We start from the raw sequence: 27,532 nt of genomic DNA on the forward strand, positions 1-27,532 counted from the left end.
GTGTGTGTGTGTGTGTGTGTGTGTGTGTGTGTGTGGACATTGCAGCTGGAGTAAAGAGCCTATCCCTCAGGTGTAGTCCATTACGGACCGAGACAGATAAATGGATAGAGAGGTATTCAGTCAGTCTGCTCTACACTGTGTTCACTGCATCAGCAGCAGCTGTGATTACAACATACACTGAACATGCCAGGCCTACGTCTGACAGGACACTGTTTTGTGTTCAGACAGACACAGACACGCCCATCACACAGCATGCAGTGTCATCTGTTTTGAATCCTGGTTGGTACCTTGTAAAAAAAAAAGCACCTGTAATATGAGGGATGCTAGACAAATACCACATAAACGCTGTAACGGTCTCCCATGTGAGACACAAATTATCATAAAGCACAATAAAGTCAGGATAAACGACCTGCATGTAGCCCCACAGACACTGTGCAAACCCCCTAAAGGGATACCTTCCACAATGTTGCAGTGATTTATATGCTTCCACTGTCTCCTCTCACTTTCTTGGATGTTTTCAGGGCACTTGTCACACCAGCAGGGCCGTAACTCCTTATTTTTTATAATGCCTCATAAAACAGAGGCCCCCCGTGTCACAGGCAGTTAAGAGCATCTGTAATCAGGCCATTCAAAGCACAAGGCCCGCGCAGGGGTGGACCATCACCCTTTTCTGTTCACACACATATACATCGGCCCCATGCATGCACATTTCAGCTTGCAATAATCACATGCTTTAATCGGAGAGCCTGCCGATGTGATGTGAAGTGGCAAACAGGCTGAGAGGCCTTCAATGAGAGATGTAGCCGCGTGATGTACACACACACACACACACACACACACACACATGCCCTCAGTGAGGAGGAAAAGTGAAAATCAGTGAGAGCCATTTGTTTGTCAGTGATCGGGTGTAATTGGGCCCCATGACTCTGGCTGATGTTGTCCTGCTCCAGATTAAAGACTGATATAGCACCTGATCAGGGAAAACATCTAAAGCCTCCATGTGCTGGATGTTATATTTATAGTACCGTTATTGCTCTGTGTTATCACTATATTACATTAGGGATTATACACTAGTGATACCCCCCCCCCCCAAGTCTTTCTGTCTTACAATCACAACACCCCATTATTTGAAATGCAAGTGATGGTCTGGCCTCGATCGAGAGCAGCTTTAGGCGCACTCATTCTCACATAATAGTTTACCTTCACAGCCCCGGTGTTCCACCCTCACGGACCCGTCTTTCTGTATCCTGACATCCTCCGGCCCCAATATCCTCATCGGAGCCGCCGCTGATGATGCTCCGGCGGCGGCGGCGGAGGAGCTCCCCCTGCTCCGGTGCCCCTTCGCCAGCGTCCTGCAGCACTGGTAACACACCGCCCATGCCTGCTCCTCGTTGATGGGCTGGCTGTAAAGCCTCAGTATCTCCTCCAGGGAGAGACCCTCCACTGCCGCTTCCTCCGTCGAACTCATCGCGCTGCGACGCTGCTGCTCATCCCGGTCAGTCGCCGCCGCGGCGGCATCCGTCAGCCCTCCGTGGTCCCCGCTTCGCCGCTCGGCCATCCTTTCATTATCTCAGCAGCGCAGGAGGAGGAGGCCCGATAACGAGAGCAGGTCCAGGCCGATGTGTGAGAGGGAACTTGGCGGCATGGATGCTTCTCGCTCCTTCTTCCCGGGGCAGCGGCCAGCAGCGCACCGGTGGATATTTTTTCCCCGCCCGCGCTGACGTCTCGTCCAGGTTTCGGTACCACCAGCGCGGTCACAAGACGGTGTGTGCGTGTGTGTGTGTGTGTGTGTGTGTGTGTGTGTGTGTGAGTGTGGGTGGGGGGGGTTGTGTGATTGTAGTCTCCGCCGTGTGTTTGTGTGTCTCATAACACAACCCAGCAAGCAAGGCTCACTCTTTCATCACATGATCTCTCTCTCTCTCTCTCTCTCTCTCACACACGGCTTTTTGAGAGGATTGATTAGAAGACATGGTCAGGCATTGATGCAAGATATTTCCTTCTGTTCCTTTTCAAATCCAGTGTGGTTAATAATTCAGATACAGTTCATTCACGCAGGTTTTATGGGTTGGATCACCAACCAGTGAATTTTCAAGAGGCCCCAGAATCCGCCCCCCCCAAAACCCTCACATTATCACAGTCACATGCCTGTAGGTGGTGAGATGTAATCACACAATTTTTAAGGAAATATGCACCACTGAAGAACAATACCAGCTGAGGAGGTGTACTATTTACGCCCTGCTTACTGGTATATGGGCTACCTAAATACATGGATGTTTAATCAATTTATCACAGAGTGACAAAAAACCTGGGGTTGATGGTAGAACTGTAACAGGCTATAAGTGGGAGGTATAGGCCACCTGCAGTCTACACATAATCTCTAAACATTTAGAGCTTTTTAAAGATGTCTTTTCTTTTCTTTGTCCATTGTATCATGTTTACATAGCAACACCAAACATTTTTTGTCCGGTGTGTTCATTGCTTGTTATTTGTAACAAAGTAACTGCCGCTGTTTATTAATGAATCCATTTTTATTTATATAAATGTATTTATTTATCAAATATTCCCCCTCTGAATAAAGTTCTATTGCGTCCGTTGTTTTTAATCTTTTTTTTTCATTTATGTTTTGTTGTGTGTTTTTTAAATCATCAGATATCAAAAGGCCCCACAAGCATAGTCCACCCACACAGGTGTTTTCACTTAATTGTCTAATTAGTCCTCTAACTAGGAGGTTAGTAGAGTGGATTATAGATCACAGCGGTGCCCATCTTCAACCTGTGCAGAGGTCCAATCAGGTTAACTGAAAACACCTGCGTGCAGTCCAGAGCCTTTAAAAAAACTACTTTTTTTCTTCCAGGCATTAATATTAATGCTAGCCTACTGCTGTTCTGTACTTCCTTATTATTTTCCATTATCTGGATCTATTTACATGTTTGGTAGTTTCTATAATAATTGTTTCTTCCTTGGATACTTCATTCATGTGATCCATGCATCGTATTTTACACATTTTCTTCGTGATTTCAATTCAACTTGTTCCTTTGTAATATTTTCCTAAATTGTTCTATTCTATTGCAATTATTGGCATACTTTGTCAGAGAGTGTTACCTGTACACTGATTGATCCATATTGACTCTCAATAATGCAGATTAGAAACACCTCGGAGAGACGGCAGCATTCTGACAATGCCTTTCTAAGATTATTGTTAGTTCAGTACATTGTTCTGTCAAATGTTATTTTATTGAGAGCCTTCAGTGCTGTGTGCAGATCTCTTGTATGACTTGATGCCATTTTAAGGTCATGGCACTTTCATGTAGTGCAGAAGCACATACTCTGATCTGTATGTGATGGAGAAGTAAAACACTTTGCATATTATGTGCATGTACTTTTGATACTGTAATTGAGGTTTTGGCTTCCAACATGTTCAAATATAGCATGCAAGGACCTCGTCTTCAGTGTCTGTTTGGTGCCCTCTGCTGTCGATGTCTCCAGCTGTCCTCCATGTTGAAACTGAAGTATTTCTCCTGAAGACGGCCTGCAGCCTGCAGATCGCATATGATCATGAGTCATCACGAGGCTTCACAGAGGATCTCTTTTTACTACACAGAGCTGGGTCAACACGTCTCTTTTTCATTTCTCACACACGTACATCACCATATCACGCTTACACCGTGTTCATATTTATTAGCTTTTGTTTATTTAACCTTTATTTTGCCAGGATAGTCCTATTAAGGTTTAAAACCTCTTTTCCAAAGGGAGTTCTGGACAAAACCGGGAGCATAAAAGTTTCACACACAAAAGACCAAATAACAGACTTTCACATATCTATAAAGTGAAATCATTTTTTAAAATATAATAAATAAAATATCCTGAATTCAATAACAAAAAACATTTATGAATCCCTTCACAAATTCCCACACAATTGATATGATGTATTCATCAATCATATTTATTGAATCACTGGCTTACACACAATACTCTGATACAGATCTTATTTGACAGCAAATATACACAACATGAGACGACGACACACACACACACACACACTCGTATCACATCTTTGTTACGTAAAGCCACCCCACAATCTCATAAACACATAGCAGGTCTGGTTGCCGTGGGTTACAGTGATAACATGTAAACACAAATCCTTGAACACGGAGGATGTCGCTGTCAATAAAAGCCAACCCATGTGGAATGACGCAGTAAATATACATCTTTTAAACATGATTTATTAATCCATTTCACGTCAAAAAGAAGAAAAACAAACTGTAAACAAAAACAATAATTAAAAGTCTTTTTTTTGTCTTTTGGTTGTAAAAGTGGTAGAAGCTTGCCGTTGGGCTGTTTCACCACATGGAATGAACATGCAGCGTTGTCATTCAAGCGACTGTGAGGAGACGGACAGCGGCGGGGGGGGGGGGGGGGGGGGGGGGTTTAGAGAAGGGACGATCTAACTTATTATCAACACTCAGCATAAAGAGAAAATGGGGAACGTGTTAAACTTTAAAGTCAAACAGGTTGCAGTTGATCTTGTCGTAGACGTAAGGATAATACTCCTGCTGGCTCAGGTTCAGGCCCGGGATGTCCATCGCAACCTGACGAAAAAAAAAACACACACAGAAAAAGACAGTTGAGGCTGTTAGTGTGTGTAAGCAGCTGTTTCCAAAACTAAGAAATGAACGCCACCCATGAGGTCAAATGAAAAACGCTCTGAGGAAAACACAGCAGCATGTAGCGTTTAGCAAAAAACATCTCACTCCCTAACGACTGCAGGTTCACAGCATATATAGTATGTAGAGGTTAAGACCACTGTACTGGTCTACTTGTATTGCAGTAACCAGCTCCGGCCATGAGAAGGAGCACCTGTTACTATCTCACACAGTGATGGAGGAGAGAAAGAGATTGCAGCAGTAGAGACTCTATCGGTGTGTCCCACATTAATAACAATTCTATACAGAATCTACGACATGCTAATCGTCATACTATGTTTTTGGAGTTATATATCCCTCCCCCCAAACCATTTCACTAACAGGAAAGTGTTCAGCAAATGAAAAGTGAGACTGAAAATATCAAGCTTTCATAAAGTGTGGTTTGAGTATACTTTACTTTGTCACTTCTCAAGTGTGAACACACTCAAAAGCTGCTTTGAATTAGCGTGTAATGTGGCTTTAAGACACATGTTCTGTTGTTGAAACTAGTTATTTTGCAATGCACTACATTACAATATAACATTTATGTCTATAATAACTATGAAGAAAAAGATACTTTGGTTTTCTTTTAAGTCATGGAATTATTGTCGGTATACATACCGACATCATATTGTATATCCTAACTTCTGATAAGATAATCATATTATAAAGTTATTATTGTAGCACATGACTATGTTCCTCCGAGATGTGCAGAGTTTGTCCTGTTGCTACTACCTTGTAGAGCTGTTACACAATAATATCAAAGTACTCACGTCGATGATAGCAGCTGCACTGCTGTCCAGATGTTTGTACAGATCATTCAGCACCTCCCTCAGCTTCTTCATGGTCTTCTTGGTTGGCTGCAGGAGCATGGCCTGAAAGTTTACCGGCAGCCCATATCTGGAGGAAAATGTTACATAAATAAGTAATGCATAAATCATTTTCTTTCTTTCTTTTGTTTTTGAACTGCTGCCAGTTTATAATCAGTTACATGTATTTCTGATGACAGTACCGTAAAACAGATTCCACAAACACCCTCAGTGCTTTGATGTGAATCCATGCGATGAAGGCTTCACTGAAGTTCACTTTCAGCCAGCGGACAAGCGGGCCCTGCAGAGAGCAGACACAGATCAGGGTTAGAGCTTTTTTGGGGATCTGGCACTCTTACAATCTGGCTCAAACAGGAGAGGAATGAATTTGCAATCAACGAGATGAATTGTGTTTCTTATCAAAAACTAAATTTGGCAGACATTCTTAAAAAAATAAAATAAAGAAAGGGCTACATTTCTCTTTCTGTCCTCAACAAGTCGATATTATATTATGAGATATTATGTATTTCTAACATTGCTTGCTGTGTGTCATCGTGGGGGTTTAATCATTTTCATCATTAAACTAGGAATTCTCAGTTGTTGTGATTTACCACTTGGAAAACCTTCCCCATTGACATACATTGTCATAGGAGAAAATGGTCATTTTGACAAATAAAAGTAACTTAATAAAGTGACTAACACCGACCTCAGCCAGGATTGACATCTCTGTAAGTTTATCTTCATAATGTACTTAAAATTGCAAAAGAAATTGCAAACAAATCCCCATGAGAAAGCTACACGATAACTACTTACACCAACACTATTTGCAAAAGAAGACAACTTAAGAACAATGATGAAAATGATTTCCTGTTCCATCACTTACAAACTGCTTCTTCTTATCTGTGGAGAGCCGCGTCATCTCCTCTTTGTCTGCCTTCATCTCCTCCTCGTTGTACTGGAACTCTCTCACTGTGAACCTAGAAACAAGATGTCGGGGGAAGAAATCAGCTTCATTTCATAGTGAATATATCTGTGTGTGTATAAAGTTACGAATATAAACCCTGTGATTCACCGTCCAGTTGATATATTTAGTCAGAGCTATCTATATTTGCAGCACAGTCTGGCTTCTTTTGAACACGTTTCACCTCTTGCCAATGACGGCGCGTGTTTTCTCAGTGTGACGACTCTTACTTGTTCTCTCTGGCTTTGTGTTTGAAGTCGTCGATGGCCTTCAGGAACAGAGTGACGCTGAACAGTCCGCTGTCATTGTCTTCAAACAGCAGACTGGAGGAAAAGACCAGAACTTGTTATACGGCTGTTATGATGCTCACGACAGACTGTAAATGAATGGGCACATAAATACAGATGAAATCAAAATCACTGATGACATCACTCACTTTGAGGATCGGGGCACCACCATCTCAGCCAGTGTCTCGTATGTTTTCTGCCAGTCTGCATACGCCAGCCTGAAAGAACAGAGGACGAGGAGACACTAAGAGCGCAGCTCATCTCTCTTTCTCCTGAGGCCTTCTCGAGAAACAATACTCACTTTGGTACAACTACCAGCATAGTGATGAGGTACTCCGAGTCCAGAACGAAGTCTTCCTTCTTGACGATGTCGGCCAGGCTCCTGGTCAGCAGGCTTCCCCTGGTGGCGGACGACAGTGTTACAATAATATGGACGCGACACAGAGACGGCATCGACGAAAGCTGTTCGGGGTCGCAGTAACTTTTCTGACCATGCCGACCCCGTCACGTGAACACGGTAGATGATCCGTGAAGTTAGTGTAATTTGCCTTTTGATGACGTGCACATTGGTACATGTGGGTCACTCACGCGTTCTTCCTCTCAAGGTTCTGCAGGTTTCCCTTCAGGTTGTTGTAGGCGGATGCTCTGGCCTTCAGGTCATTGTCAATCTGGCTTACTTGCTGGGAAACGATGAGAAACGTGGATGAAATGATAAGACACAGTCTCTGCTCAGAGCCCCTATAGGCGCTGGATGGGCCCAGTGGGAAATAGAATCCTACACTAGAGCTCTACCACTGCCATCTAGACTACAAACATACACAGAGACAATTCACAGCAATGGCTGTACAAACATTGACAAACGCACACACAGAGTGCAGAGACCTACCTTTGAGATGATTTCAGAGATGTTTTTAAGTGACTGTTTGATGGGATATTTCGCCATGTCCCATTGGAATCTGGTGATATAGGTGACAAGATCAACTGGAAAAGAAAAGACAACATGAGACCGTCAGGCTTTAATCAGCTTATTATCAGATCATATTGAGACAGAAGATAAGGTAAAGCTACAATTTCATTACAGAGTGATTTCAGATGTGATAGTTGTCAGTTTGAATCTTCAAGGACGGTTAAGAATATTTAGAACAACATCAGTGTGACTTCAGTGTTATTGGCGTTATAGTCTAGTTAACTTTGCTTTGCATTCCCACGGCTTGTTTTGGTGCTAAAATAATCTTGACACGTTGTGTTACTTGCAAACATCAGTGTACCTCCGTTGGCCAGCAGGTTCTCCTGCACTTTGTCTCGACTGTCCTCCAGCACGTCAGCCATGTACTGAGCAACCTTCTTCACCACACTGTGAACAACCGGGAGACATCAAAACAACGCCATGCCAACGCAAACTGAGAGCACAGAGACCGAGCGTTCGCCCTGCACATGCTCACACGACCTCATCTCCCAAATATAACACAAACACACACACACACACACACACATCAAAAGCTTTCACATATTCCTGTTAAGGTAATTTCCTGACAAGGCAATTTATAATACGGCAGACTTGCAGAGGTTCAGGATTTTTAAGCGTTCAGCAGCACATCAAAAGCAGAGCTGTGTCTACAGTAGTGAAGCCAGCGAGACACTGACAGCCAAGTCACACCTCAAGCCTAAAAACTTCATAAGAAAGTACATCTGCCACTTTGGTTTAATCTTGTCTATCTATAAAAAGATTTGTATTGTTCTTATAATAACAAAGGACAAGAAAATAACCTATATCCAAATAATCCAATCAAAACTCCAATAAAATGCATTTATGGGTGCAATTTTAGGCATTCTTTTTTTCCCCCTGATATGGTGGACGGAAACTTCCAAAAAGGAACTAGATTAAAGGCTGTAGTCAGACAAAGTGAAACCGTGTGTTTCTCACAGTCTTGGAAATATCTACAGAGGAAGCAAAGCAGAGCTCAGGCAGTAATGGCTCTGTGTGAGTTTTGGGATGTCAGCATTTCCAAAAGGCTATAAATTACACTCAGGGGCACATAAGTCATTGAGTATAAATACGACTTAAAAAAAGAGCTGCTGGTGTGTCACCCAACTGTAAATTGCAGAGTTTAGACTGCGAGCCCCGCTAGCCTCTGGCCCCTGTGAAATTCCTCACTGTTACAAGGGAAGGGAAGGGATTAGGGAATGGTGAAGCAGCTACACCAGAGAGTCAGGGGCGCTGCGCAGGTTAGGAGATTCTTTTTTATCATTATTATCATTATCATTTAGCTCTAATACAGTAATCAGCCCTCAGTTAATAGCAATGTTTATTCCAAATGAGAATACAGAGGGTGGCATACCTTTCAACAAAGGAGTCTAATTTGGCCAGTTCGTCCGACAGCCCAACCAAGACATCTAGCGTCCCCACCTGTTGTTCAACACAAAAAGTCAAACATCAGCACATTATGGTTTTTGAGTCGTCAGCCCTGAGATTTGCGTCATTTTGAAGCAGGGGTCAGCGGGGTTGTGTTTTAACAGTGACATCTGAGGTCCAGTCCGCCTACAGTGACATCCAGAGGGGGGCCCTGTGTGCTTATGATGGCGCCTCTTTGTCCGGGGCCACTCATGCATCGCTAACAGTTCCAGGAGAACATCGCAGCCCCGCCAGGCTACAAGGTCAGCGGGTTTACTTCACCTTCGGCGAAGAGAGGAACCGAACCAGACGAGTCGGGCTGCTCTGTGGACAAAAACTTCACCAAAACGGACCGCTTCAACATGCAGGCGACGGATCCGTGTGAAGACTGCTTCCCATACACACAATCAGCTTACTCTTGACAGTGGATATATCAGGTGAGTGAGTTTAGCCTATTTTTACATGTAAAACCACCATCACTTTCTTCTTTTAAAGGATGAAAAAGGAAACTTATGTGCACATACACGAGTCAATAGATTGATTACCACAAAGTCATGCCTCTGTACTTCAGCATGGGATAAAAGTGTGATGTTGTGAAAAGCAGAGAAGCCCACAGATATCCATGCTAACCTTGAGGTCTGGGATGTTGAACTTGTGGTTGGTGGAGAGGTTGTTGGTACGTGTGGTGGCTGCCATCATGGTGTCCCATGTTTGCTGGCAGGTTTTCTCTCCCGGTGCAGAGATCAACCAAAACTCTGACATGGTTTCGACAGCACTGGTGAAGCTAGAGAAAACTAGAGAGGAAGACTGAATTCAGACTGATGTGTGCTGTGTTATGATACAGCTCAGCAGTTAATAAAAACATTAAGAAACAATGAGTGTGTCTCTTTGTCAACAGTACTGATTCGGTTACAGTGCAGGGTTTATTTTTTACATGTCTCCCCTCTTTAGCTACATTATAGCTCCAAGAAGCTGCTGTGCTGTTTACCACTGAGCTAGCAAGCTAATGAAATCATGCTAACCTAGCAACAGGAGCTCATTCAGTGTTTAAATCTATTACAGGCGGTTTCGCCAACACCAACGTATTATCATTAGCTTACTGCTACTAACATTACTGAGCCAGAAATAAGAATCAAACGATAATGATACTATATCCAAACCGAAGCAACCAAAAAAAAAGATGGTTAAGGTCAAGCAACATCCAGCAGGGATTAGCTACCCGTTAGCCACTTAGCTTTGCTCAAAACAACAACAACAGCAGCAGCAGAGGTGATTATGCTAGTGTTTGACAATTTCACTCACCTGTGAATACTAAATGTGGCCGTTAGCAGTGGAAATAAATATCGCTGTCTATGGCTTGATAATTTTCATAGTTGCCATTCAATACAGTTGGTGAGGTCTCCTGACAGCAGCATCAGAGTCAGCTGATCTGCCAGAGGAACCGGAAGGCCTCTCACACGCTCTGCTCACTGGGGAGACTCCGCAGCGACCACGGCCGGTGGACAGCGGGTACTGCAGGGCAAGTAACTGAAATAATGTCCGTGTGATGCTGATTCTTGTGAGTGAGTTTGATCCTGAGGTTAAAGGACACTTCGGTAGGGCAGATGCGTGCAAGCATATGTGATAGATGCCATTTAGATAAAGGAGGGTCTCAGTGATTAAGCCACACTCTACAAGTCAAGTCAAGATTGTATGAATGTCATGCAATAACATAGATCAGTAACTTCCATGAATAAAGACTTTATTTATGAGAGTGGGAAAGACATTTCCATGACACAGTCAATTTTACAGAAACCAATTTCGGTGAGGCAACATTTTTACACTCTTGACGTGGAATTTAACCAAATTTCCTAAATTACAAAACGTGATAAGAACTCAAACCCCAGACTTGAGCGTCAGTCCACATTCCAAGTGCATTATTACATTATAAGAGGAGGATACAAGTGATCTTGGATGCCAAGTCAGTAAGCATTAGAGGCTTTTGAGTTGCTAAATTTGGAAAAGCCGGCTCAGGTTTCCTGACTTTGGGTGTCTCCTCCACAGAATCTGAAGGAAAACGCCACCCAAAGGGACATGTTTATAGTTCAGTGGGTCTGGGGTTCATTGTTTGGGACACAATGGTTGGTCTGCCTGGAGCCAACCCTCGACATCAAACGACAGGTCGAGTTTGCCCATAGCTGGCCAGAGGCCAGTCTGCCGGGATGTTATCAGGACATACACACACACACACACACTCCATAATCAGTCAGTCTGGAGAGTGCAGACTGCTGCTGAGAGTCTCGTGTGTCCTCTCCTCTATGTTCAATAAGAGAGAAAAGTGTTGTTTTAGCAATAAGTAGCATTGAATGGAGAAAAAAATAACTATGCATGCTTACACACACTTACACTTACACACATTCAACATCGTCACCTCGCATGGACTCCCAGAACTCTCTGGAAACCATCACAGCTACTCACACACACGACTGACCACAGATCACTTCTTTCCTCCATGTCTTTAGAAGACACTCACTGTTTTTCTTCTAGCTCTGAAACAACTCGTGCGCTCCAGGGATGAAGGCCTCTCTATCTGCTTTGTATACACTGTCTCACTGCACACATCCCCTGTTAAATTTTAACCTACCTGTACTCGGTTCACCTAGACTACGGTGAACTACTGTTTCTAGAAATTCAAGCACACTCACATACACAAAGCCTACATGATGGCTATGTATGTCCATGTGAGTGTTCATACACTGCAGGGTACAGACGCTGTATTTAGACTGTATCTCTGCAGCTGCATGTCCACGTATCTCAATGCACACACACCGTTATGGACATTCCCCAACATGACCTACCTGCAGAACATCTTCAAAAACACAATGCAACATAAAGTGTCTATATTTACTTTAATTGATGTGGTCTTTCTGATGGTATGATTTTCTCAGAAACAATATACCTTCACAGGAAACCACCTTGTATGAACTCAACTAACACAGAGTGATGCTATGATCTTATTAAGAATGACTTTTACTGCAATCTATCTTGGCAGAGAGGAAACAAGGGGTGAAATGTGCATCTTTTTTTAAAGATTGGGTTATTGTTCGACCATCATGGTATATCTTGCTGTATCTCTCCACCACTTTGATACGATTGTTGAAAATGACAAGTCCTGGGAAAGCCCAGAGATAGGTCCTTCCTTTCAGGTGGCATGTTGTAGAACCCCCCCCAAAAAATAGAGACATTTTACAATACATTTTGTTAGGTGTGTCAAAGATTGCATTGAATTTTCAGAAATGTCTATGTAGTTGTCAGCAAATAGACTTTCACTGGCATTCTTGGATCAGATCGTTTTAATGAAATGGCTTTTTGTATATTTGTTATATTCCTGCAGCCAGTTTTCCCTGCTTAACATTCAGATCAGTGTGTTCGGAGGTCCTTTTACTGAGCAACATTCTTTGGCAAAAAGACCTGATGAGTGACTTAACAACACTAGAGTCTGTTGCATAACACAAGTTCATGTTGGTTTAACCAGTCACTCAAGTCCCTGGAATGAGTGAATTCTATTTTCAAATAGGCAGAAGTACAGTACATTTATAGATGTATTCTCTTGATTCTGTTTATATATTTCAATCAATTTTGTTGAAGGTGCTTTATTATTTTATGTTTTCGTCATTGGAACATGTTGTTTATTCCTCTCTGACTGGAGACTCTTGGTCAGTCAGGGTTCATCTATGCTGGGTCTTTCTAAGTCTGTGTGTTGATGTAATCTTTTTGTAATGTTTGCAAATATGAATTCCTGCTGCACAATGCAGCCACTGGAGTATTTGCCCTCACAGTGGGTGGTACACATGCCTGGCTGACGCATACCCAATGGCTGCGATGGCCATTATGATCCAAACAATGGAAATCAAACATTGCGCTTTACTGGAAGCCACTTTAGATGCTATCCGTGATTAGACTTATATATACATGGGCTCGTTTAGTGTCGCAGAAAACCGGCACAAAACACGGAACAGCTTTTGTGTTGCAGTCCGCATGCCTCTGCGGCCTTTACAATGGACCCGAAGCAAACGTTTTATTAGTGAAACAAACGCTGCTATTGTTTATTTGTTCCCCCCAAGGAGTGCTCAAAGCTCATCTAACACACTGAAGAATGTCACTGTTTTGTGAATTCACACCCGTTCTGGTTAGCTGCTTTAAAAAAAATAAAAAACAGCCCACCATGCACTGTTACTGTACCTTTATGACATGGGAATGTAAAGATTTAGGAGAGAACATATGATCTCAATGAAGGAAAAGGGCTTCTGGATATATGGAATCAAAAAGTGCATTATGCCCAACTTAGAAGTGAGAGTAAAGATTGTTCTAATGTGTATTTCAAGGATACACATTTTTGTGAGATGAAAACAGCACTGTGTGCCCCCGTCACTCTGTAACAATTCATTGAAACCACTGAACTAAGGGAACATTCAGTGACCAAAGGCTGCACAGACAGCTAAAAATAGACTTTGACTCCAGGAAATATGAGTGGATCATTACAACAAACACAAACCTAATACACATTTTATAAATATACAATCTCCAAAATTGCAACCAAAAAAAAGTAAAATCCCATTCTTTGCAAATATGCATTACCCTTTAGAATCCTATAAGATAGATAGATAGACAGACAGACAGACAGACATACAGATAGATAGATAGATAGATAGATAGATAGATAGATAGATAGACAGACAGACAGACAGACAGACATACAGATAGATAGATAGATAGATAGATAGATAGATAGATAGATAGATAGATGGATAGATAGATAGATAGATAGATAGATAGATAGATAGATAGATAGATAGATAGATAGATAGATAGATAATTTATTAATCCCACAAAGGGACATTTTTATTTTACACTGTGGAATTAAACACATGCACATTTGAATTGGGGACTTTATGTCTAGGTCTGTGACTCTTAAGATCAAGATGATGTCAGTATTGGTATAGAGTAAAAACAGCGCCAAAAAAAACACTTTCCCTCTGTTTAGCTAACAGTAGCTGAGCTTTCCATGGCCTCCTCCTCCTCCTCCTCCTCCTCCTCCTCCTCCTCCAGTGTTGAGGAGGGAGACATGCAAATGTTTCTCCTTGGAAGAAACGCTGCCCCAGCCCCTGCACTTGCAGAGGCAGGCACAACTTCTCAAAGTCACCACAACAAAAGCAAAAGGGAAAGGAAAATCCATTCTGAGCTTGAACTTGGGGCAAAATACATGCATCTATCTACGTATTACTCGTGGGACTGCTGCTTTGCAACCTTGATTTTGGCCACAGAAAAAAAGTTTCTGCCGATTTAATTGGACATTATTCTGTCCTTATTACTGAGCCATGGAGAATACAATGAAGACATAACACAGGTAATTCTTGGAAAATGATATAAATATAGCTTGTCAATCAAGTCATTCTGGAAATGGTATTGAAAAAAAGAATATAACAGCATATTATACTTATCTGTAAATTAACATAATTTTTTATAATATTTATTATTATTATTACTACTATTATTGCTTTTTATTTATGTTTGTATCGTTATTTGTATCCTTATCCTTATCCTTATTTTCTATTATTGATAATAATAGTGATAACAATAATATTATTAATATTGCAAATTAGGGTCGGGGTTAATTAATGTAGTAATTTGTGTCCTTGCTGATAAATGCTCCACATAACATCTAATAAGGTGTTGTAAATCTAAGATCGTTGTCTTTTTTGTGATTTTGACAGTTCTAAACTCCGTCCATCTAAAATGCGTCCAGCTGCCCACTCTTATGTAGAATCCCACCGGAATAGTGTTTTATGTTTATATAATTTGTCATTAATTCATGTTAAGAATGAATGAACGATCCCTGAAAATTACTCTCATCATCTAGATATTTCGGGAATCCCGTTTTTCCGGGATATATATATTAATATATTATATTAATATATATATTAATTTGGACTTTATTTTGATATTTTGACCGGATATCATACCGTTCATCTTGGTGTAATGTAACTTGACGTTCCTGTCGGTCTATGTGCACAGTCGACCTCCACGGTTACCTTCCGCTCAGTCGTCACTAATAACCGGTCCCAGCTTGCTTCGACATAGCGCTGAAGGATAATAACTCGACCTTATCCACCACGTCCATGGCCGTTATCCTTTTCTCTTTTAGTAACCCCACCACTCTTTGAAAATTCCGCCTAAAAAGAAAAAGCGTTCTGTCCCCTCTTTTGGGTTTTCAGCCAGCGTAAGTAACGTTCTCTTAGCTAACCGCGTTGTTAGCTCGCTATTTAGCATGTTGTTATATTAACAGGGTCATTTAGCGGTTTGTGCCAACAGCCTTGCATGCTAGCTTTAAGAGGTTAAATATAACGTAAACGTTTTGGGGATTATCACTGAAAAAATGAGTAACTGTATTTTTAATGAAAAATGATATCGTATGTTGCTAGGAAGCTAACGCTATATATTATGCTGCTGTTACTAACCTATGCTAACGATCGCAAATTGATCCGTTACAACAGCAGCTTGGTATTTGGCTAATTGTGCCGGGCAAGAGTGAAAATGTTGTTACATAGCAATTAACTTACTTAGTTCGAAACTGCCAGTCATGATTGCACCAATTCAGTGACCTTTAATTTGGACCATAGTCCGTTCTAGTAGAGGATAGCATTTTAAACATTAACAAACAGCAATTAAAGAAACGATGTATGACTCATACTCTCCTCCCATTGGCTTTTATCACTCAACATTTGCCTGCTCATCAGTTTGCCAATGTTTCTTCAACACGTAACGTATTTGATTGTACAGACACTGTTTAACTGGGGAAACAGCTGATCTCCTGGTCCGAGTTTTTTCTCTTGTCAGTGACTGATTACTAAGTGCTCTGTCCTCTGCAGGTGTACAACAACTATCCAGAGGATCTAGGGGCAGCTCTATACCGAGAGCCGTTTGACTTCAACGCCGAGCCACCGTGGGATCCTAGCTGATAGTGGACGAGTTCCTCCCAGGACTCATCCATGTGAGTGAAATAGGTGTGACATTTGAATGCATCCTCTTTGATTGTTTTACTTATATATATATATATATATATATATATATATATATATATATATATATATATATATATATATATATATATATATGTAGACACATATGCAATACACAACCATGTTTGCATTTGTCTATGTGTGTCTCTTTGCATGGATAGGTATCATTTTGTCTTTATTCAAACTGCGTCATCAAATCTCCTGACAGAAGGAAGAGATATGTTAACAATCTTCGTGTCCCAGTTATATCACAAACAGGCTAGTATTTCTTTTTAGATTTAGCATTTCAGATCTATTTTTATCACTTCTATTAAAATAGCAGGGCACCAGACTTCTTTTGTCTGCAGTTTTTTTTTTCTCTTGCTCTCATTTAGTTGCAATAAAGGCGATTATTACTTGGTTATAGATATTAATCCTACTAATAGTGACTACACTTTCTGCAGTGTAATGTAAACATAATGAATTAACAGTGTGTGACCCCCGTCATGCGTCATCCCTTCTTTCTAATGTTATGAGTGACATAGTTGAGCATTCTCTAAGTTACATAAAGTCTTGGTTGATTTTTAAAAGGATTATAGGGTTGAGTTATCTCCCAACCATTTCTTTAACCCGTGTTTCTGCAGAGGACTCAGCGATTGGTAGGCTTCACAATGAAATCAAGGAGTTCTGTTCCTGCATTTGCATCAGACTGTCTGTCCCATTATTTCTGCATAATATTTCACATACAACCAATCAGACTTTGAAAGGGTTTTGGGGAGTAATAGGCATATTTTTTGGAGCGATAGCCCCTTCCTTGTCACACTTGTCAGCAGTAAAGCAGGCTTTCTAGCCACATTGTTAGTCTCCCTATTTAACCTCCCAAAGCTACAGCCATGTCACATCTGGTCCAGTCCAGACTGCTGTGCCTTTCGGATGTATTGTGCAACATTACTGAAAGTAAAGTTGTTGCATCAACGCCGCCTGTATTGTACTTTGTTTAATGCCATCAAAAAGAACCTTTCACGGGTCCCCAGCTCAGGGATTAATGGTGATTGTTGGGAGTAATTGATGCTAAAGTAAATGAACTCTGTGCCCCAGACTCTATGTTCACAGCGGCTCTTTAGAAGAATAGGCCTCTTCCACAAAGCTGTCCTGTAACGTGGAGCCTGCTCCGTGCTCTGATTGGATGCTCCCTGAAAATGACTTGTTTGATTGGGGAGCTCATCGGAAAGGTTTATGTTCCAGCTACTGAGTAAACTAGAAACGTGCGGGACGACATCAATGAATGTGCATTATCCAAACATGATTGAATTGCTTTGCTTCTTAGACTTTGTGCGCTATGTTGACGTTTCTCATTCTCTTGTACAGTTTGTTGCATACGTCTAGGACCCCAGGGGCTCGAGTAGGTGCGAGCAAGACCACTTCGGACTAGCCACGTTCTTTATGCCTGTCGGATTAGAAGAAAACGGTTGAGAGGATGAAAGGAATCGCTGATGAACCACAGTATTCTGTCGGTCTACTGGAGGGAGGCACAGCCCTCTGTGACGTGATTGACAATCACATTTACGAACAAACTCTGGTAAGGGGGTCTCGCCGCAACAACATGCACATTCAGCACAAAAAACCGACTTTCTTACCGTCTTAGAAGTGTCTCGAACACCTGTTGTTGATTTGTTTTGCCTAGTTTATTACATGCGGTGTGCATTTCTTCTTATTCATCCACATGTTTGTTTCCTTTTTCCTCAGTTTGAGAAGAATGCATTCTTTGTAGCGGACCTGGGAGTTATAATGAGGCAGCACGTTCGCTGGCGAACCCACATGCCCCAAATTCGACCGTACTATGCTGTCAGATGCAACAGCAGTCCAGCTGTTATTGAAGTTCTTGCTGCCCTCGGAACTGGATTCATATGTACCAACAAGGTACTCTCTCATACTAGCATACTGAGCAGAAAGGGAGTTTACTCCCCTTATTTTACAGGGTGGCAAATACAGTACAGTAGTTTACCACGTCCTTCTCTACTAGAGCAAGTACTAGTACATTTATGTGGCTTGATATTGCACAATCTGTAGAAGAGATATAGAGGCACCACCAAGTGGTCAGTGCACCTCACTGCCTACCCTTTTATGTGTTGTTTAGCGTGTATTTTGTCTATAGTATGATGAAATGTCTGTCGACTAGCCCACATGCGGTATATCAAGGGAATACTGTTCTGACTGCGTCTCTTTTGTATTTCAGTCTGAGCTTGAGCTGGTCCAGAGCCACAGTATTCCCTCTGAAGACATCATCTACAGCGGTGTTTGCAAACAAGTCTCCCAGATTAAATACGCTGCTAAGAACGGCGTTGACCTCCTGGTGTGTGACAATGAAGCAGAGCTGCGCAAGATTTCTCGCTGCCACCCCAATGCCAAGTAAGTGCTTGAGGTGTTAGTCCCAGTGCTAATGATCATGTGACTTGAAAGCTGCTGTTCCAACATTGTTAAGTAATTGGCTCTGTGCGATTATGTCACTTTTTTACAAGTCATTAAATACTATTCATCTGACAGGATTAGTCTTGAAATACAGCATGTTGTTTCCAAACTTCTGGCATATTGGGATTGCTAATAACAAAATCATTTGGTCTCAGCTGCAGATATTTTGTGATTTATTGTGCTCGCTTCTCAACTCATTCTAGTTGTGTTCCACCTTTATTTAATTCATTTAATTTCTTTTTTTTTCTTTCTTAGCAAACCCGTAACGGCAATCCTTTTATTTACTTCAGGCTGCTGCTACAGGTTTCAACAGAAGCATCTCGCCAGGACAGTGAGATGAGCATGACCTTTGGCTGTTCCCTCAAGGACTGCAGGCACCTGCTGGAGAAGGCTAAGGAGTTGGGTGTGCAGGTGGTCGGGGTCAGGTGAGATGATGCACTGTGTGTGGTTATAAAGCTCTTTGAAGAAACATACAGATGTGTAGAAGGACCACAACAGCTCTCTTTACCTCAGATCTCTGTTAAACTAATGCTTTAGTCCGACCTGCTACAAGGTACAGTTTTACCCCTTGTGAAGGTGTCAACGTTCGGCCGTTAACTTCCCCTTCTTCCTCATTTCCTCCCCACAGGTCTCACATTTCCAGCGCCTGTGAGGATGACCAGGTGTACGTTCATGCCATATCTGATGCCCGTTGTGTCTTTGATATGGGAGTAAGTCATGTTAAATATTGTTACGGTACTAGTTGCGCTCTTCAGTTCTGTGTAGCTGTGCCCAAGCTTCATACAGTACGTTGACATTCAAATTGTAAATGAACATTTGAATGCTGTGCAGCTTTTTGTTAAGCGTTTCTATGCATTCTGATTAAACCTGGTTTTCCCGCACAGCTGCAGATAAAGATTAGGCTACATTAATCAGTGTTTCTTCCACAGTCATTCTGCTAAAAATGTCACATGATTATCATTGATACCCTCGGCTCTCGTGTTTCACCAAGTGCAATGCTTAGCCTCTAATTACACACACACACACACACACAGCGGAGCAGAGGAGAGACAGGTGGAGTGTAGATAGCTTTGTAGTTACCGGTCACCGATAGGCCCGGTGGTGATTGTATTCTACTATTTGTAGACTTTGATTCCGGTGGTGGCTGAGTAGGATCGTTTCCGACTCTTGTGATCCAAACATTACCAATAACTTCAGAGCCAGCAGTCAAGAAGAAAATGTTTTTGTTTAAATCTAATTGAATATACTTCTTCAATCCATATTTGTTAGCATTCTGCCCTTTAAAAAAAAAATATATATATATGTATATTTACTGTGGTCAAAAAACAGTTTACGCTCACACACCTACGAGTTAGATTCATTAAAAGGTTTTCTTCGGTTTTGAATGAATTAAAAAAATGTATGTAATACAAAATTTAGAAAAGACTCATTTAATCCGGTGAATCACTTTATTGAAATTATGAATTTTGTTCGGGGAGTTTTTATATTTTCCCATTGGGTACATGCCTTGCTCTGGGACTAGCATTTGTGTTTCTTATTTTCATGTGCTGGACACTTGTGACAGCTCGAGAAACACTTGTTTGGTAATCACAAGCCTTTGTCTGCCTCAGGAGGAAATTGGCTTCAACATGAAATTCTTGGACATCGGCGGTGGCTTCAGTGGATCCGAGACCCAGCTGGAACTGGTCAGTATCTCGTCTGCTTTTTACGCGATGCTAATGAAGGACACATGGGGCACAATAATCTGTAGAAGCGACACAGGGTGAGACATGTGTCCTGATGTTAAGTTGACTTTACCCGTTGTTCCTGTTTATCTGGCACAATACAAGTGAATTGCAAGCATCACCACAATGTCACTCATACTGCATGTAAATCATGTTCTTTTGAAATTACGAGGAGGAAAAAATATAGTATCATTACCGTCCAATATTGAATATGTACGGTTGTATAAATGTTACATCATACAGCAGTCGTAGGACAGCGTTTGCGGTAGTGAGAGACCTGATTTTAAATGTGCAGACAATGTGCTTAGATTAAGGAACATTTTATATGTGATTTTTACAGGTCTACCCATTTTGGTTCCACATTTTTACCGCTGTCATCTCTTTTGCAGATCAATAAAGCAGTCATGTCTATGGTGGACCTATACTTCCCTCCTTCTACTGGGGTTTCCATCATTGCCGAGCCCGGCAGCTTCTTTGTGTCCTCTGCTTTCACTCTGGCTGTGAACGTCATCTCCAAGGAGGCGGTGGCACGGGATCGCCAGGACCACGCACATGGTCAGTGGCATGATATATTCACTCAGGGTGTACTTTAGATTAATAAAGATATTAAAGCTTATGTTGATATGACTGCGTGTCTGGAAATGTGACCTAAGTCTGACTCTCGATGGTGCATTTTGATAGCCTCAAGAGTCTTATCCAGCAGACTGTAGGACTATCAGTGGGACTGGCATTTGGAATTGGCAACATTACAACTGTAAAAATATAAAGCGGGTGTTACATGAAAGATGCAGCATGTAAAGTCAACCAAAGACAAGTACGCGAATCATAGTCTTAAACCAAATCTAAGCAGCGAGTTTAAAACAGAATCCGTTCCACTGTAAAAGGTTTTGCCATCTCTCTGAACAGACGATCCATCTGCCAACGATGAGCCAGAGTTCCAGTACCACATGAACGAGGGCGTGTACGGATCGTTTGCCAGAAAACTCTGTGAAACACTGATTGCTGCTCCATCTGTTTATAAGGTGAGTCTCAGAGATTCTTAAATGGTTAAAAAAAAAAGTTCTTTGTGTCACCATGTACAGTATACACACGTTTTGTCTTTAATTAAATACCCGTTAGTCAAACTTTCCATCCTAATACATAATCCTCTTTGCTGCCACCTTCTTCTACTCTGACTGAGTAATGATAGATGATGTAATCATTGGGGAAGAAACACTGTGTAATGGGCAATTGATTTCAAGTACACTATTTCATAGTTGTGCTGATATTGCATTTAACCTGAGGAATGTACTGATGATGGAATAACAAACACAAGGGTACAGGTTGTGAGTCAGTGCTTGAGTTAAAGGTATAATACGTCACATTTCTGCATTAAAATGTAAAGGGCGAAAAAATATTTTAGACTTATGTTATATATTTTGTTGAGTTGTGTACTTCCAATAATGTTCAAACCCAGAGAAATTTATATTTTATTCACGGTGTGTTACAATACGTAACGAAAGCTCTCACCTCCAGTTGATGGAGACTGTTGTGTGTTGGATTACTAAGTAGATCTAATAGATAAATGAACCATACGTCCCTGCTGTGCTTTGGCAGAACCCATCCCTGGATGCTCCAGTGTTTAGCAGCAGCCTGTGGGGTCCCTCTGGGGATGACCTGGACCAGGTGGTGGAGCACTGCCTGTTGCCTGAGCTCAACGTCGGAGACTGGCTCATGTTCAGCCAAGCAGGGGCCTACAGTATGGGTCAGCCACTTTGCACCGCCACCGACCCCCCTCCACCCCCCGTGTACTCTGTCATCTCCTCTAGAGACTGGTAAGGCAGTCAGTGGTGGAGTTGTTCCTGCTTTTTTCTTAAAGAACTGTGGAAATGTTTTCTGTGCAGATGTTGTCCTTGACTCCTGTTCATTTCCCTCCACCAGGTTTGAGATGCAGGATATCGGTGTCACCCACGAGGCTACGCTGAAGAACTTCTCCCTGGTCCCTTATTTCCTCAACTCCTGCCAGACAGCGGCTGGTCTGTCTGTCCCAGCTTAGCGATCACCAGACACATGGGAGAACGTTCCTTTACTTGTTCCTGCTGCTAGCTTCCTCCGGTCCACATTCAACTGGGAGGAACTGAGCCCGCTGTGCAGATATAGCTTGAAATAGCTGCGACCCGACTGAATTCATTCTACAAACCCCAACACAGAGTAAAGTATGTGATTAGTCCGCCGAAACCTAAGTAGATGTTAATTAGTGTGCAACAAAATGGATGACTCCTAAAAGACGGAGGCGTTCTTCCCTTTGCTTTGGGCGTCTCACGGCACTATAGTTTACACTCGTATAGTAGACATGTAATGATTTTAAATGGTTTTATTTATGTCTTAATTGCTTTTGCCAGTCTTGTAAAGTAATCCCAGAGTGAAGCGGTGTATTTAAATGGAAACACAGTTCATAGCTTCACTGCAAGATGTGTATTTATGAGTTGGTTGTATAGTTAATTCAGTGCGAGAAGAGCTTGATTTCATTACATGTTGTCCTTCTGGAAACGTGATGAGCGCAGTCTGCTCCGTTTGCTTGAGAAGCTAATGGCTCAGTGTTGTGAGCAGTGAGGGGCCGGCAGGTGACTGCTATAGCACGACGTAGCTTAGCATGTGCTGCAGATGGGACAAGGCAAGTGATGGTGGATGATGAATCAGCTGACATGGAATGGGATCTCTAAAGAAAATAAAAAGTATTTATAATGCTGGAACCCTTTTTTGCTTTTTCTGCTCAAAAATGTTTATTGAATTTTGTTTTAAAATATATATTTTTTTTCTTCTAAATTTAGGACTGTGTTGAAAGAATATTATTTCTCAACTGCACAATATCTGTGAAGTTGTCTCCTAAGCTGTGTTTACGGCATGATGGAAAATAACTGCTGTATCTGTGTTTGTCAATATGAACAGTAAAACACCTCACTGACTGGACTGTGAATCCCTGCGTCTGTCTTTTATTAAACTCAACTTCTCAGTGAAGCTCTGCTTAAATAACCCACTTTCAGAAATGGCTTCATAACGGGACCTGATCCAGTTCTCATCTTGGATATTGTGATCAAAGACAAACAGGGATTTGGTAGGAGAAGCTAAATGTCTCAAGTCCAAACCACATAGGAACTAAACAGGTTTACGGTCTTTGTCATTACACGGACACATTAGAAAAGTTTAAAGAATTGTACTGTCCATGCAAGAAACGAGGGTTGTGCAAAAGTGTTTTTTATAACAAAATAGATTCTGGCAAGGCACAAAAGAACAATATGTAACATTCTTTGGTCAAACATCACGCGTTCATTTGTAAATCAACTTGATATTTTCAGTAAATGGGAGGGAGGCAGTAGATTTGAAGTCCAATGTAAACAGTCTCATCACCTCGATCTCACTCGACTACAATCATTAAAGGAGCTGTTATTGGCCGACGGGTGACGTGTAAAAACCAGGAACACACTGCTCTGCTGGACTCAAAGCCACATTCAAATGTCTTCCCTTCGGTGTCTCATCAGGCCGCCTCAGAGGGAGTTTTGTCGAGGACCGACTCGCGGAGGCAGTGCGGTCAGCGGACTGGTTGACCTTTAATGCCCTCCTCGCGCTAGGTGCCGCCGGGCGTGCTTGGCCAGGTGGTCGCTGCGCATGAAGCGGCTGAGGCACATGGGACAGGCGAACCTTTTCTCCCCCGTGTGGGTGCGCCGGTGGCGAGACAGCTCGTCGGAGCGAGCGAACCTCCTCTCGCAGCCCTTCCATTTGCACTTGAAGGGCTTCTCACCTGTTGGAACACAGCCAGTGATGAGCAGTTTGTTTTCATCACAGCATCGAGAAAAGTGACTTTTTCTTTATTTTTATAGGTGTCATATTGTGTTAAATTCCTTACCCGTGTGTGTCCTCATGTGGGCCTTGAGGTGGGAGCTCTTGAAGTAGGTCTTGCTGCAGTCCTCACGGGGACAAACATGAGTGCGTGCACGGGACACTTCTGGCTGCGGCGGGTTTGGTCTTTGCTCCGACGAAGCGCGTGCGGGCGCGGGGGCGATGGCTGGCAGCTTGGCGCCGACGGGGGTCACCAGCGCTGACTGGACGTAGAGTGTGGGGACACCTGGCTGGGGGACGAGGAGCATCACGGGACCTTTTGCCACCTGGCCCCCCAGGAGGAAGACGTGGGCGGGAGAAGCTAGTGGTTGCTGTTGTAGTGCGATGGTTGCTGATGAGATTGAGATCAGGTGTCGCTGCTGCCCGTCAGGGGCCGCGAGGGCGGAGGAGGGACAGGAGACGGGGAGGATCTGGCAGTAGACGGGCACAGGAGAGACCCCGGAGACAGCCTGATGTGTGATTGATGTATCATCCGGGCCTAACGGACTCACCTGGGTCTCGTATGGCAAAGTCACAAAAGATTTGGCTGCACAAGAGTCGGACCGCATTACAGTACCGTTCAGCCCACATTCGGAGATCGAATCTGTTTTAAAGCGCTTTGTATGAGTTCGGGTGAGTCCGTCCTCCCTGGAGACGCGATGGACCGCGCCATCTGAGGTGTGCTGGATCACACTGGTGCACCGGTACCGGTGCTGAGGAGCGGCGGCGGTGCGCGTGTGCAGGCGAGTCTCCTCCGTTGGCTGCCGGCTCGGACTTCCAGCCGCTGCAGGTGGATGTGAGGTCGTCGCTGAGGGGGAATGATCGGCCTCGAAGCTGGGTGGACTGTATGGCGGCGTCATGCACTGAAAGGAGAGGAAGGTCATTAAGTCTCTTATTGACAAACTCAGTCTTGCAAAATGTGTATCTTCTTTTAAAACACACTTGTCATACGGCCTTCTTAAAATGTCATTTTAAGCTGTGTGTGCTGTGTTTGTGTTTACATGTGTTGGTATCTTATTAGTCTTTTTTTCCTCTTTCTTCCACTGTTTACTTGGATATTCTTGTTGTTTTTCGTTGTTTTCAAGCAGTTTAATTTCCTCTGGCATTTTTTACAAGTGGATATTAAAATGACAAACATATATTCATCAGGAAAACCAACATTTCCTAAAACTGCAAGATCTGTGTTCAGTGTGCCTTCTAGTGCTTTGCCAAGGTTTGCCCAGAAAGGTCTCATGACTGGACACATAAACCAGTGATCTGCTTTCCACACACTGCAGGTTTGTTCTAGAACCCTTAACACTTACTGGAGGAGAGTCCCGTAGCGTGGCAGACCCAAAGGGGACAGAGTCGTCCTCTGAGCAGTCTGAAGATGGAGTCAAGGGCCGGCAGTGTCTGAGCCTGGAGCCCCTGGTCTTCCAGTGCTCAGTCATGGACATCAGAGCCTCCACAGCCTCCATGTCACCTGCACCCAAAGGAGCCGGCTGGAATTCACCCTGGATGTCTGAGTGGAGCTCCTCAACTTCCATATTGCAACTCTTATACAAAAAATAAAAGAAAAAATGAGTATAAGACAACACAGCATGGACCGTTTGTTTCATTTTAATCATATATCTAAAAATATATGACACGCTGTTACTCTGGGAAAATGACATAAACCACAGATTGTGTACATTATGTGAGCGCACACACACACACACACACATCGTGATCAAACGATGCCTTAAAGCTTACTGATTAAGCCATTCGTCAACATATACAGATTATGTAAAGGATATCATGTGAAGTGAGCATGATCAGCTGCTGCTCTTCAGCACCAGGGCCCTTTCACCTACTTCTCTGGTGTGGGTGTGTGGGGGGGGGGCAAAAGCTCCAACTGTGCTGCTTACACAAACCGTCAACCCCTCCCTGACCCGAGCGCACACACACAGAGACAACACACGCCTCCTGAGTAACCATCAGTGGCGAAGCTGGTGGTAAATGAATGACCTCTGACCTAGATAGAGGCTGCGCTGCTAAACGAGGCTTGACAACCATCATTAGACATGAAACAAATGTCACTGTCGAAATAAACCCTACTCTGGAATATTTTTTTTCAAGCAATTCCCGTTGTATAGGAATGACGAAGTGAAAAGTGTATGTACTTACATCTTATGTGGGTCTGTGTGACGTGTGTTACGGAGCCCGGTTTCACTGCTCAATAGTGCAACTCGTCCTTCCGTCTCTCGTGAGCACTTCAAACTAAAATGTGAAGTTTCTCCAGTTTTCTCCCTCGGCCTCCCCCCTCCGCTCCCATTCATCCGTTTCAAATGCGGTGGGGGGTGACACAACGAGGCCCCGGATCAACGCCTCGGCCAATGGGACGCAAAGGTGTGCTGGGCGCCGACCAATGGGAGGGCGACTCGGTGCGTGATCGGGGGCTGACGGCGCCGTGGAGGCAGCGTGGTACACAACAGCATGGGCGTGTGAAAAAAAACATTCCTGATTACACACGCCTCCCTCAACACCCCCCCCCCCCCCCCCCAAAAAAAAACACACACACACACACACACCACCGTCTTGGATGAGTCACTTGATGTCACCGTCTTCATAAGGAGGAGCAGACACACACCTTCAATGACTAATCAGACTTTGCAGAGATGAAACTGAAAAACAGATGCTCTGTCATCACCTGTTGTCCAGATGTAGATTCTAAATAAATCATTACAATACATTTCGAAGACTTCACACTTTTCCCAGAATGTATTAGCTAAATCTGTGTGTGCAGGTGGAACAAACTCCCTAAAATATGATGTGTCATTGGCTGAATAGAAATGCATTGCCACTGTTTATTGCCAGAACTTGTCTCCAAAAATAGCATAAAGTTGTTTGGACGTTTTAGCTGTTCATCTGATGATATTAGATATGTGTTGTAGGTCGGGAAGCTGCTGTTTTTTGGTTTGTGTTTTGATTATGGATCACATCTAATTAATATGATGTCATTCACTAGGCTACATGAGCCCATTCCTTCAGAGAGCTGTAACTCCACTATTATATGTCAATAATAGCTTAGAAATAAACTTCATTTATTTGGCAATTTCACCAAAATTCAACAACAACAACAGACAAAAATGAAACAAAATGTGTTAAAATATGTGACATAATAGCAGAATGAATATCTTTAAGAGATCTATAATAATATTTGAATATTTTAGACTGAAAGGGTCACACGTGTTGCAATGCTAATATCACTTTGACATTTTGTGAAAATGTCAAAGTTTTAAGCATTTTGACTGATTTAGACCCTAATAAACAGTCCCAGTGAATTCAGCAGCAACTT

At 42.7% G+C, this 27,532-nt stretch overlaps 4 protein-coding genes across 6 annotated transcripts in view; 1 reads left to right on the forward strand and 3 right to left on the reverse strand.

Moving 5' to 3' along the window:
* The window catches only part of LOC306700240 (protein spire homolog 1-like), a gene marked incomplete at both ends in the record, with an annotated part of 40,366 nt that extends 38,808 nt beyond the window's left edge, over window positions 1-1,558 (reverse strand). The window contains one exon of the mRNA XM_079165196.1: window positions 1,201-1,558. Within this exon, the coding sequence (XP_079021322.1) occupies window positions 1,201-1,558 (358 nt within the window). The remainder of the gene's footprint in view (window positions 1-1,200) is intronic.
* Window positions 1,559-3,928: 2,370 nt separating this feature from the next.
* LOC306699643 (V-type proton ATPase subunit C 1-A-like) lies at window positions 3,929-10,570 on the reverse strand. The gene is made up of 13 exons (XM_079164335.1): window positions 10,434-10,570; window positions 9,762-9,925; window positions 9,079-9,146; window positions 8,008-8,093; window positions 7,626-7,720; window positions 7,328-7,419; window positions 7,041-7,139; window positions 6,889-6,957; window positions 6,683-6,775; window positions 6,375-6,468; window positions 5,695-5,792; window positions 5,456-5,582; window positions 3,929-4,589 (listed from the first exon to the last, which is right to left on the reverse strand). Exons 2-13 carry the CDS (start codon window positions 9,891-9,893, stop codon window positions 4,491-4,493), a joined length of 1,152 nt encoding a protein of 383 aa, XP_079020461.1. The 5' UTR covers window positions 9,894-9,925; window positions 10,434-10,570; the 3' UTR covers window positions 3,929-4,490.
* A 4,620-nt stretch (window positions 10,571-15,190) lies between these two features.
* Window positions 15,191-23,311, forward strand: LOC306699284 (antizyme inhibitor 1-like). 2 transcript variants are annotated; one of them, XM_079163854.1, is made up of 12 exons: window positions 15,191-15,390; window positions 16,040-16,174; window positions 17,537-17,747; window positions 17,915-18,088; window positions 18,405-18,577; window positions 18,928-19,062; window positions 19,266-19,347; window positions 20,248-20,322; window positions 20,751-20,916; window positions 21,268-21,383; window positions 21,958-22,175; window positions 22,282-23,311. In XM_079163854.1, exons 3-12 carry the CDS (start codon window positions 17,646-17,648, stop codon window positions 22,394-22,396), a joined length of 1,356 nt encoding a protein of 451 aa, XP_079019980.1. In that variant the 5' UTR covers window positions 15,191-15,390; window positions 16,040-16,174; window positions 17,537-17,645; the 3' UTR covers window positions 22,397-23,311. The 2 variants fall into 2 exon arrangements, with proteins under 2 accessions (XP_079019980.1, XP_079019979.1); XM_079163853.1 differs by having other exon boundaries at window positions 16,040-16,161.
* A 276-nt stretch (window positions 23,312-23,587) lies between these two features.
* On the reverse strand, window positions 23,588-26,501 carry LOC306700222 (Krueppel-like factor 10). 2 transcript variants are annotated; one of them, XM_079165175.1, is made up of 4 exons: window positions 26,362-26,501; window positions 25,521-25,751; window positions 24,245-25,079; window positions 23,588-24,139 (listed from the first exon to the last, which is right to left on the reverse strand). In XM_079165175.1, exons 2-4 carry the CDS (start codon window positions 25,740-25,742, stop codon window positions 23,949-23,951), a joined length of 1,248 nt encoding a protein of 415 aa, XP_079021301.1. In that variant the 5' UTR covers window positions 25,743-25,751; window positions 26,362-26,501; the 3' UTR covers window positions 23,588-23,948. The 2 variants fall into 2 exon arrangements, with proteins under 2 accessions (XP_079021301.1, XP_079021302.1); XM_079165176.1 differs by lacking the exon at window positions 26,362-26,501 and adding an exon at window positions 25,948-26,045.
* Between the last annotated feature and the right edge of the window lie 1,031 nt (window positions 26,502-27,532).

The sequence above is a fragment of the Pholis gunnellus genome, assembly GCF_910591455.1.
Source record: "Pholis gunnellus genome assembly, chromosome: 8".
Taxonomy (NCBI): Eukaryota; Metazoa; Chordata; class Actinopteri; order Perciformes; family Pholidae; genus Pholis; species Pholis gunnellus.

What these genes read in the sequence shown, in the direction of transcription:
- LOC306700222 (XM_079165175.1), bottom strand. Translation starts at nt 25,742, where the DNA reads ATGGAAGTTGAGGAGCTCCACTCAGACATCCAGGGTGAATTCCAGCCG. An exon ending in CGCTACGGGACTCTCCTCCA is followed by an intron (nt 25,080 to 25,520) that starts GTAAGTGTTAAG and finishes CTCTCCTTTCAG; the next exon opens with TGCATGACGCCGCCATACAG. An exon ending in CCACATGAGGACACACACGG is followed by an intron (nt 24,140 to 24,244) that starts GTAAGGAATTTA and finishes GTGTTCCAACAG; the next exon opens with GTGAGAAGCCCTTCAAGTGC.
- LOC306699284 (XM_079163854.1), top strand. Translation starts at nt 17,646, where the DNA reads ATGAAAGGAATCGCTGATGAACCACAGTATTCTGTCGGTCTACTGGAG. An exon ending in GATTCATATGTACCAACAAG is followed by an intron (nt 18,089 to 18,404) that starts GTACTCTCTCAT and finishes TTTGTATTTCAG; the next exon opens with TCTGAGCTTGAGCTGGTCCA. An exon ending in GTTGTGTCTTTGATATGGGA is followed by an intron (nt 19,348 to 20,247) that starts GTAAGTCATGTT and finishes TGTCTGCCTCAG; the next exon opens with GAGGAAATTGGCTTCAACAT.
- LOC306699643 (XM_079164335.1), bottom strand. Translation starts at nt 9,893, where the DNA reads ATGTCAGAGTTTTGGTTGATCTCTGCACCGGGAGAGAAAACCTGCCAG. An exon ending in TCTCTGAAATCATCTCAAAG is followed by an intron (nt 7,420 to 7,625) that starts GTAGGTCTCTGC and finishes ATCGTTTCCCAG; the next exon opens with CAAGTAAGCCAGATTGACAA. An exon ending in GTGCAGCTGCTATCATCGAC is followed by an intron (nt 4,590 to 5,455) that starts GTGAGTACTTTG and finishes TTTTTTCGTCAG; the next exon opens with GTTGCGATGGACATCCCGGG.